General features: G+C 41.0%; 1 protein-coding gene and 1 long non-coding RNA gene across 2 annotated transcripts; both read left to right on the plus strand.

Moving 5' to 3' along the window:
• The first annotated feature begins 1,242 nt into the window (after positions 1–1,242).
• On the plus strand, positions 1,243–3,457 carry LOC102785401 (uncharacterized). The gene is made up of 2 exons (XM_006793416.3): positions 1,243–1,275; positions 1,980–3,457. Exon 2 carries the CDS (start codon positions 2,016–2,018, stop codon positions 3,141–3,143), a length of 1,128 nt encoding a protein of 375 aa, XP_006793479.1. The 5' UTR covers positions 1,243–1,275; positions 1,980–2,015; the 3' UTR covers positions 3,144–3,457.
• A 3,892-nt stretch (positions 3,458–7,349) lies between these two features.
• Positions 7,350–9,347, plus strand: LOC148098520 (uncharacterized). The gene is made up of 3 exons (XR_015720737.1): positions 7,350–7,757; positions 8,097–8,315; positions 8,941–9,347. It is a non-coding gene; the product is annotated as an uncharacterized LOC148098520 (long non-coding RNA).
• Positions 9,348–11,580: the final 2,233 nt, after the last annotated feature.

An 11,580-nucleotide genomic window follows, 5' to 3' on the forward strand; every position in this document is an offset into this window, starting at 1 on the left:
TGACCTCTCACCTGAGCCTTAGATATCAATCACAACTGAAACGCTAATCAATCAATCAATCCCTTAAACATAGTGAGCATCTCCTCATGTTTAAACTCAGTATTTCTCCTTTCAGTTCATCTTTTCATTGTTATTTCCTGTTTCATTTTGAAATTACTCACCTCATGAACAGGTGTGGCTTTGTGCTCTCTGCAGGTTCCTCATTAAAGTGTCTTGTTCAGGATTAGTGCAGAATGCTAATTGCAGGTAAAATGCTGAGCTTTTCTTCCCGTCATCATCAAACACATATGAACATTCGTGTTTGTAACAGGAAGTACTTCAGTAGCAGTACATCCTGTCAAAATAAAGCAGTTTGAAAACAGCTCCAGAAGCATTTTAACTGTTTGAAATCACAAAAAGCTGATGAAACTCACCTTGGATGTTTTTAAGTGTGATGTTGTTCAGGTCTCCATGGTTTCAGTCATTTTCATGGTGTTGGTAATGCTGCTCTAAAACCATCAGCTGACTGAAACGTTTAAAGAGTCAAACTCTGCTGCCATTAAGTGAAACTGGACGTGACAGTGATGTTACTCTGCAGTCACATTTCATCAAGTCTTTGTGTTTTGTTAAACCTTTATTTTAATACTGTTTCAGATTCCTGAAGAACCAGTGTCACACTAGTAATAGTAACTGTAATGTGATTACAGTAAGGTGTAGCAGCCGTGCTGCTACAGTCGTGTGTTTCGGTGTTGAATGTCCAGCAGATGTTCGGAGAAGTAGAAGGAAACACGTATGTTATAGAAAGGGTTTTAGGGAAGACGATGCAGCCCCACACCTGCAGTTCCTCTGGTGTCCAGCAGAGGCAGGGCTGAGTCATGCGTACAACCTGAAACAAACTGATTGGTCTCTTTCCTCGTTCATGACACCTGTACGGAGGGAGGATGCTTCTATGACTCACCTGTTTAAGAGTTGTGTGTTTATTGAAAACTTTACTGACACCGTGTCTATGGACAAACACGTGCAGGCATCGTTATACAGAGCTATTTGGTGATTGGACCTCCTGATGACACAAACCTGATTACAGGACACGAAAGCTGCTGTTTCCTTCCCCCACCCCCCGCCCACGTACCACCGCTTTATCGAAGAAGCAATTTGTGTAAAAGAAAAAAGCATCAATCAGTGTGGTTGCTATGGAAACTGGGGAGGCGCAGTGCTGGTGGCAGCGAGGAGAGAGATGTGCTCAGTTTTTCCTGATGAATCCGAGAGAAACAGATCCGATCAGCAGGAAGCACCCAGGTGAGAACTCATCTGTTCATTCATCATGTTCTTTCATGTTCATACCTGCCTGATGATATCATCACTGCATGCCTGATGATGTCATCAGCCAGCAGGTGGTTTCCATTAGAGGAAGAGGAAGTTTATTTTGGAGGCAGCAGGTTATTGAAGAGTGATCAGCTGACTGGAACTTCCTGTCATGATGTAAACACTTGGAGTCTGAGGCCAACTGGAAGTGTTTGTGAGGGTGTACCTGAGTTGCACTGACTCACCTCAAGCAGGTGATGATGGCTGAACTCCTCAGAGGTGGAGGTGAGCCAGAGGAGAAGCAGGACAGCTCCTCACAGGCCTCCTTCTTGTCCCCTCGGTTTCATGGGTCAGACTTGTTTTTGTTGCCTCACGCAACAGCTTTGGGTTGTTCACCCTCCTTGGGTGAACAACCCAAGGAGGTGGAAGAAGAATCAGGTGAGCGCCCGGACCTACCTGTGGATGGTCAGCTGATGTTCGCTCCTCACACCTTCACCCCACTCAGCTGTGATAGACAGTTAACCCCAGCAGCACAGCGTCTCAGCTGTTACTCAGTCATTGATCTTTAAAATAATTTAATTTCCCCAAATACTGACTGTATAATCTAGTTCAGGATTCAGTGTGTCTGTTTGTGTGTGTGTGTGTGTGTGTGTGTGTGTGTGACTTTAATAACCTGCTGCTGATGAATCTATGTGCAGGGTTTGACAGACGCTTTCAGGAAACATTTTCCTTCAATGGCGATGAAGGGCGGAGAGAACGTGGGGCGAGCGGAGAGCGTCAGCCTGAAAAGGAAGCTAAGGGGTCCTCTGAACATGCTGCTGCTAGGAAAAACCCGGAGCAGGAGTGAGGGGGAGGAGCCACTGGAGGTGGTGGAAAATGAAACCACGGCGAGACATTCAGACACCGCAGTTGAAAGAGGAGCTGACCTCAAAGAATTCAGTGGATTGGAGGGAGAGGCCCCACCCACAGGAACCTGCAGGGGGCACTGCAGAAACAGGAGGAGGTGCAGGTGGTGGGGGAGGTTCTCCTCGGAGCTCATTTGCATCAGAAGGATACAGAAGAAAGTCGAGAAACAACCAGAGCAGCAGCAGGATTCAGAGGTGGAGCCTCAGTCACAGGACAAGAGAGCTAACAAGAGGGCATGGCCAAAGTTCAGGAAGTCCAGGAATTCATCGTACCAGCAGAGGGAGGAGGTGCAGGGGGAGGCCCAGAAAAAGCTGCACAGGTTCTTCATCAGAGGAAGAAATAGGCGCCCACAGGAAGACATGGTGGTGGGAGTGGCTCAGACGGACACTGTTCAGGCAACTGTCATAGTGGAGACTAGCGTGGAGGCGGCACTGGATCGAGCTGCAACTGGGAGTCCAGGAGAACCAGCAGCAGGAGAAATGTATGAGGAGGTGAAGGAACATCGACCAGAGACCTTCCAAAGAGTTGGTGAGGTTGATGACATCACCGTGGGGAGACCACTCAAGGTTTTCAGTGACTCTGCGGACGCTGGGTCATTCCTCCATAAGGAGCTTCAGAGCTCATTCCAGAGCTTCTCCTCCTCCCTTCAGGCACCAGCAAACGGTCCGTTCATTCGAATTGAGCTCTGCCCCCAGGAGAGGGAGGAGGAAGAGGAGGAGGAGTGCTGGGAGGGCAGCTCTTCATCACAGAGCCACGTTATCCTCCACCTCCTCGGTTTTGACCACAGCGAGCAGCAGCTGCTTCAGATGGCTCACACGCTGGTCCGAGCTGCCATGAATGCCGCTGTGGATCAGCTGACCAGAGAACAGCAGAGCACCGCAAACTGTGTCCAGCGAGACCATGCTGAGGACGGGGAGGAGGCAGATATAGGGAGGAGGTGCTGCATACCCGAGTGAGTGTCTGCGCAGAACTTTATGTCAGGCGGAGAACAAACTGGAGCTAAAAGATGACACGAAGACGCTGACAAGCCATGATGGATCACGTGCAGAAGGAGATCAACACCTGCAGAAGGAGATCAACACCTGCAGGAAGGGATCAACACCTGCAGGAAGGGATCAACACCTGCAGGAAGGGATCAACATCTGGAGGAGGAGATCAACAGCTGAATGATCATACAGAGTCCGTTTTTCTCTGAATCAACTAGATAAAGGTTACCTTTCTGCCTGAGAGTCACAACTCAGGGCTTATTGATGTTCTCTCGCCACCTTAGGCTCTGCTCATGAATTATTGATCTGTATAAAGTCACATGTTCTGCTTTTCAGTCGTAGTGATGGTTTAAATAAATATGATCTTCCTCCTCTTAGAAACTTCGCGTCTCTTCTTAAAGCCACAGTTTAGAAATGATTTCTACAAGGAAAGGACAATCACAGAAAAGAGGTGTAAAAAAAACAGAGGGCGTGGCCAAAGGTCAAGACCAGCTGATGTAATGAGCTCAGGCGTAGACAGGTGAGTGTTTGAATCAGAAAGCAGACTGAGAGGAAGAAAAGGATATTTAGAGGTCAGAGCAGCTGGAAGTGACATCACAAAAGAGCAGAGACTAATGAGCTAAACTCTGTACTGAAGGTCAAATGATGAGCTCTTTGGTTTCTTTCATGAGGACATAAACATATAACCATTCTCACCATGTGAACTCGAGGATGAATGGAGCTCCTTAAACTTGCATTTTCTCACCTCCTCTGGTCTGTGAGCAGATGAGCCATCTGTGCGAATTGGAATTGTGACATTAAAAAAAAACAATAATTGCTAAAGTAAATTAAATTTGTAGTTCTAAATAAATTCTAAATGCATTTAGGACGTTTTTTACTCACTTTATGTCTCTTCCACGATGTTATTTCTCTCTCCAACAATGTAGGTTACAATTATTAGCATGACCAATTATGCAAATTAGGCGATGACTTCATTTAGCGACTTCTAGCGACTTTTAGGACAGCCAATAGCGATTTTCCTTACTGAGGAGTTGGCAACACTGCCCTTGCTGCCAGAGCGATGGTGGCTGAGACGCAGCGGAGCGGAGGTGTAAGTGCCTGGACATGTTAGCTGCATTTAACCTTCAGTTACTCTTTATATAGTTAGGTAGGAGTCAGACCATGTTTCTTTTTAGCTGAAAAACATTACACTCAGGTAACCTGCAGTGTTGAAAACTTTTCCGTCGATGTTTGCTACCCTACAATCCGCCCTACTCTGTAGTAAAATCAGCGACATCTGACTGTCCTGTTGCTCCCACTGAAATGTATTCAGCCTATTTAAAATCTAAAACTTAAAATTGTCCGTAACCTACTGTTGTTACCACTGTCCTGTTTGAAATGGATACTAACTAGCTGAATGCCCATTAGCCTTATAACTCCCGTTGTGTGTGTGTGTGTGTACAGAGCAACAGCCAGGTTCATAATGGATATAAGGAAGTTTATTCAAAAAAGGAGCCACATTCAGGTAAAAGTGTAAAATCAAATGATCCATTTCTCAAGAATAATGTTGGATCAGTCTCAAAACGTTGAATCTGTTCATCTGGACGTAGCGTTTTCAGTGGGAGAAACGTTTCATCACTCATCCAAGTGACTTCTTCAGTCTCAGCTGACTGCAGGTTTCCCCAAATCTTATAAACAGTACATTTGCATAATGACTGAAACCAGCCCACTGAAGGAACAATGGGCTGGGAAGTCAGTTCCTTAATCTTAATTATGCAAATTCTCATGACCATTGGTCAACAACCACTGACCAAAACCCACTGATGTGTGGTTCAGCCACAACTCTACTAAAACCTCAACCAGTAATAGGTAGGCCAACTTTTGGACCGTCCAGTTGTCTGTATGACTGCCGCAGTACGTAGATCACAATTGCACACTATCAGAAAGTGCCAAACAGCCCTGGTGGAGTGAGGAACTGTAAAGAGAAGCAGAGTGCTCTGTTTATATTCTAAAAATATTTTAAGCTAGCTTGTTTCAAAGATTCTGTACAGCTGCTTTAAATGTCTTCCAAAAGCACACATACACTTGTCAGTGTTTCTCAAACTTTTTACAGTGTGTACCACCTGAGAAAATGTCAAGCTCTCCCAAGTACCACTATGAAAGCATCAAACTCATAAATCTTACAACATAAAATTAGTATCTGTCTGTATTTTTAAACAACATTTTAAATTTAATGTTGCTGAAACAACAAAGTTGTTGGATGATGTCGGCGTAAATGTGCAGTCATATTCGTTGTGTTCCCACTAGTGCTGTCAGCGTTAATCTCAAATGAGGTTAACGCCACAACACGGCAAATCTCCGTTAACGAGCTACCGCGGATCGCCCCGTGCGTGGGGGTGGACGGCCAACACGTTAACGAGCTAACTGCGCTAATGCACTAGTTCCCACCAATGTGGGAACTAGTGGGAACTAATTGAGCATTGCGTGGCACATCCGACATACTGTTTTACTTTAGTCCATGACGCGCTTACCTTCAGGGTCATACGTCACATGAAAACCAAAATAGTTCCAAACGCCAGATCTGAATGAGGGTGGGAGAGGTTCAATTTGCCATGTTGCAAGGAGAGCTCAACTTCTGTCTCGCTAGCTTGCCCTGCGCTCAGTGAATCTGCGTTCGACTACTCCGCCTAGGCTGCACTGTCGAGTGCAGATCTACGGTGGCCCCTAGAGACAAAGCACATGCAAAATCCAAAACACATGCAAACTCCGAAACACATGCAAAATCCAAAGCACATGCAAACTCCAAAACACATGCAAAATCCAAAGCACATGCAAAATCTAAAACACATGCAAACTCCGAAACACATGCAAAATCCAAAGCACATGCAAACTCCAAAACACATGCAAACTACAAAATCCGTGCAAACTCCAAAACACGTGCAAACTCCAAAACACATGCAAACTCCAAAACACTTGCAAAATACAAAGCACATGCAAAATCCAAAGCACAACGGAAGTGCTCCAGGACGCTAGGGGCAGTGTTGAGTTTTTGTTACCTAGTGGCTACATAGGACAGGAAGTTTCTAATGACCGGATTTGGTGTGTGGCAATAAAAGGTAAATGAACCTTTTTTTTTTTTTTTAATTATTTGAATATATATTAGTGTTTGTGTATAAATCAACAACTAATACACATATGCTCTCAATTGTGTAATTGAAGTTATCTAGGTAGTTGTGTTTTGGAAGTTCAGTTTTACGCTAACAACGTAGCTGTTGTGTTGGAAATGCGTCTATGTATATACACTTTAGCTTAGGTCTGCCCTTTGCCGTTTTAATACTCCATTTTAAAAGAAAAATGCTGTTTGTTTCAGGGTAAGAATGTTTTGTCCATATTGTGGCTATAACGTGGGAGAAGTTGTCAAGTTCTGCGGTTCATGTGGCAAACATATTGAGTTTTTGGCGTTTGTCGACAACAGTAAGTATTTCACAAATAACATATTAAAAAAAGGTTGTCTCAACCAGTTCACAAAGCTGCCATTTGGCTGTTTGTAGTTTATTTACATTTGAATGCAGTCCTTATTTACCATATTATTTTTATGTTATATAAATTGCATACACGTTATTTTGCAATCATTTAAACCAGTAAGGTATATATCTGTGAAGATTCTTAGTCGTCCAGGTTAGGGTTATAGTTGTAGACTTTATTTGTCTTGAATTTACTGAGGCCCAAAGAAGCAACACATTAATTTAGTTTAATAATGAGACAATACATTGGTTTTAAAATGTCAATGTTTTTTAAAACTGCACATTTCTTGTCTGATGATCTTTTTTACCATTTCCCTTTTTTTTTCTTCTGTTTATAAGGATCAATTCAAGAAAACATTTCCATCGAAGACCTCATTCAGAAATATTTCAGAGACGGTTACTCCTATAATGAAACTTTGGACATTTTGGCCTCAAAACATAAACAGAAGATCAGTCTGACCACACTTAAATGTAGATTAAGAAGTTTATCACTGTCCTGCAAAAAACATTACTCAACTCAGGCCTTGATTCGTGTTGCAATAATAGAAGAGCTGAAGGGACCTGGTCAACATTATGGATACCGTTCAATGTGGCAGACACTGCATCAGAAACACCATCTTTCTGTGAAAAGGCATGATGTCATGATGATGATGGCAGAGCTCGACCCATCTGGAGTCCAAAAGCGCTCAAGGAAAAAGTTTGTACGAAGAGTTTACGATTCACCTGGACCAAACCACACTTGGCATTTTGATGGATATGACAAATTAAAGCCATATGGTTTGACTATCAGTGGTTGTATTGATGGCTATTCGCGGAAGGTATTATGGTTGGTTTGCGGAGCAACTAACAGCAACCCAGAAGTCATAGCTCAACACTACGTTCAGTGTGCTTCAGAGTTTGGAGTCATACCAGTGCGACTTCGCACAGACTGCGGCACTGAAAATGGGACGATGGCAGCAATGCATTGTGCCTTACGGTCATCTCATCAGGATTTTTTTGCAGGAGCTGCCAGTCATATGTATGGATCTTCAATAACAAATCAAAGAATTGAAAGCTGGTGGTCATACTTCAGAAAACAGCGGTAGGTTTTAAAATTTTTCAAGAAACAACTATATTAACCAGATAAAAGTGTGGCTGTAATATATAGTCTGTGATGCAGAAGCCTTGATGTGTATCACACCACCTTTCCTTTATAGCTTCAATGTGTAGCCATTATGTTACATACAAGTATAAGATATAAAAAAAGATATAAGATATAAAAATATAAACTGTAATAGTCAATAAAGAAAGTGAGATGAATAGAAATCCAAAATGCACGCACTTTACATCAACTCAAGAAACAATTTCAGAAACGTAAGAAATAGTGAGGCTTTGAAGGCTGGTGATTTGTGAACTGATGGTATGTTTTTGTCTCTTTTAGAACACAGTTCTGGATGGACCTTTTGAGTGACATGAAGGAAATGCACCTCTTTAATGGTAGTCATGAACACATGTGCTTGGTGCGCTTCATTTTCATGGCTGTGCTTCAGAGGGATCTGGATGAATGCAAAAGAAAGTGGAACACGCACCTGATCCGCCCAGTCAGCCAGTCACGCTGTCCATCTGGTAAACCGGATGTGATGTATTACCTGCCTCATAGGTTTGTATCACTCTTGTCAATAAAATTCAAAATTCTGTAATTTAAGTAGAAATCACAAAAATGAAATTTTTTTTAGCACCTTTTAATCTATAAATGGTAAATGTCCTGTATTTGTATAGCGCTTTTCTAGTCCCTAAGGACCCCAAAAGCTTTACACAACCAGTCATCCACCCATTCACACACTGGTGATGGCGAGCTACATTGTAGCCACAGCCACCCTGGGTTGCACTGATCTATGCACTTGATCATATAGTCTTCTTTTACTGTATGGTCATAAAAAACAGACACCACAGTGTTTGTACCACCAAAAATTTGGACTAAATAGGTCTACTTTTTTCACATGTTGATTCCAGTGCTAAAATTTATGAAAAGCTGTTTTATATTATCTCCTTAAATACATGACAAAAATCTGCCAATGTTTTCAGCAACTCAATTGTTCAAGACAGGTAGTTACAGGAACTCTGACCACCTTCTATTCTATTCAATGCCATAATACAGCCAATGGTCTTAAGTAAAAGCATATGTTCACTTTAAGCATAGTTTTTTTTCCCCCTACAGAGACAAGGATGTTGTAGCGTTTTCTTAGTATTTTAATAGTAAAAATTTTCCTTGTACAAACTTTTAGGTTTGGTGGACGCGACTATGGCCTTGCAGTTGGACATCAAGAGCTGAGCCAGTTCAGGATGAGTTCAACCCCCGATTTCTGTGGAGACCCTCACCTACAGGAATATTTTGAAGGACTAAACAGTGGCTTCAGTTCATCACAGACATTGGAATCTTGTGTGGAGAACTACATCAGACTAAAAAGACTTGCTGGGTTGTAATGCCAAGGTTCCCACACATCCCAGAACTGTGGATTCCACTTTGTGGTTATAATAATGCACCACCTGCACTTTTGTTAAGGCTAAAAAAAATGTTTTTTGCTTCAAGTAGTACACAATTATAGTTCATCAGTTTATAGTCACTTAAAAAGATACCCTTTGTGTTTTTCCAAATAAGAATATCAGTTGTGACAGTGAGATCAAATAAATTATTTCTCCTAACAGATGATATTGTGAAGACTCTCTTAACATCCACGTAAAATGCAAGACACATGTTGGTATTATTAGCTTTATTAATACAGGTTGATATAAAATAAAGGAGTGAAAATACTCTAATTTAAGTAATAAGATTTATTGTTAACCTTAAGGCAAATTACACTTTGCACTGACATACTGTGTAAAATGTACAATATCTATGAATATATCTATTCTAAATGCTGAATAATAGTAAAGGGAATTCTTTCTAAAGCTAAGGGTACTCAAAGTAATCATTTCAAATCACAGACATTTACTTTAGCATTGTAACTAAAACAAAGGCCTTGGCCCAACAGATATCTAGCCAATTTCTTTAAACAAACCTTTTTGTATAAGAACAAAAACACAGTTAAAACTATATTACAGTGTGAGGATCAAACTGTAAGTCGATCAATACAGACCAAAACCAGGAGAGTTTAATATTCCAAAGTCTATATCATCCTGGAACTGCTTATATGACTGAGCCATTGGTATCACAATGGTGTTTGCACATGTTTTCCCAATTGGGAAACGTGATGCATCACCAAACAGCAATCTTGGTCTTGGTTCCATTCCAGCTGGTGGAATGCTGTTTAGGCCCGTGGCAAACATCAGTATGTCTTGTAGGGAGACTGCTGTTTTGGTATCTAGAATTAAATAGAATGTAGCTAAAAATAAATCTGTATTTTCTAAAAATTTCAAATACAAAGCAGAATATCAGAAACTTGGATCCTCAAATGTTCCAAAGTATTATGTTTTTACTTTTTTTCCAAGATTAATAGCACAAACACCCATACCAGTTCAATATAAAATAATATAAAACAGCAGCTCTGTGGTGACTTACTATTGCAGTACAATTTTTACATTTTAAACAAACTGTAAAGGTGATAATTGGACTCTGTTAGTATTGTTTAGGTCATGCTAGGTAGCTCCCCAATAGCCACTGCTGGCAGCACATTCATCCCCCAAGGGATGAGTTAAATCCCCCCCCCCCAAAAAACAAACAAACAAAAAAAACCAAATTGTAACAAGAATGTGTATGAGATTCAACTGCTAAAGGAAATCCATAGCAGCCAGCTGTCTGCAATAAGCTGCAATGCATTTCAATGCCCCCATGGAGTTCCTTCAGTGTTGCAGCACTGGATATCTAGTGTTTACATAAGAAAAAAAACAAAATTGCAGTATCACAAGGTTGTGCATGACGTTCACATAACAGTTATTTTAAATATAATTACTAGCGCACTTCAATGTTTGGTCTATATTTTAAAGCATGTTATTCTGGTATTGTTTTCTACTCCTCTACTTAAAGTCAAACATTTATCTTTGTTCATAATTAACAAACATCGGTACACTTAGCATGCTGATTAAAATTATAACTACTTTGGAGCACAGTGTTACAGTCCAATGTGCAATTAACACATCAAGCTTTGTGATAACAAAAGAAATTGTAGTTTTAAAATAGAATATTTAAATCAACATACTTCCAACAGAAAAGCTTTTGTAGCTTCATCAGTTACATCTTCAATTGTGACCTCCACCACATCAGACTTTGTTGTCCCAATCAGATGCTGGTAGAGTGTCTTGGAGAGGAAGGCAGGCCCTGGACCACCATGTACCAATGATGTGGCAATCATTCTGCCAGCAAGGAAATATTCATCCTCTCTTGCAGCTGGTAATGGATTTATTTAGTTAGTTATGCTAAAATAATGCTTTAAATGATATGCCTTTTTATTTTAATAAACAATTAATCATCCAAGCTTAACTTCAGAATGTATTAATTTAATTTTATAGTCAGATGGTATAAATTTCTCACCAGCGCTGTCAAATGTAAGAAATTTGCTGTCCTCAGGTCCATCAAAGATTCGTCGTGATCTAAGGGATTTCATTAATAATGTCAAAAATTCACATTTAGGACCACCATTATCCATTCCATCTTCACGCTGTCCTGCATCATTGCTGAACTTCACAAGTATATCATCAGTTGGGTTGTAAGACACACGTCTAAAGCCCCGAGCTGCTCCATCCCAAACATTTGCCTTGTTTATATTAAATCTGCTGACAGATGTTTTTATTGTCTTAGACGCCAGCTCTTCAAGTACTTCTGCAGCAGTCAGGCCATTTGTACTAGAACATAAAAAAATTATTAAATATCACATAAAATGAGGATGTTATTACTCACTTTTAGCATATTTACATTCTCACATTTAAAT

The sequence above is a fragment of the Neolamprologus brichardi genome, chromosome 15, assembly GCF_056152115.1.
Source record: "Neolamprologus brichardi isolate AB-2024 chromosome 15, ASM5615211v1, whole genome shotgun sequence".
Taxonomy (NCBI): domain Eukaryota; kingdom Metazoa; phylum Chordata; class Actinopteri; order Cichliformes; family Cichlidae; genus Neolamprologus; species Neolamprologus brichardi.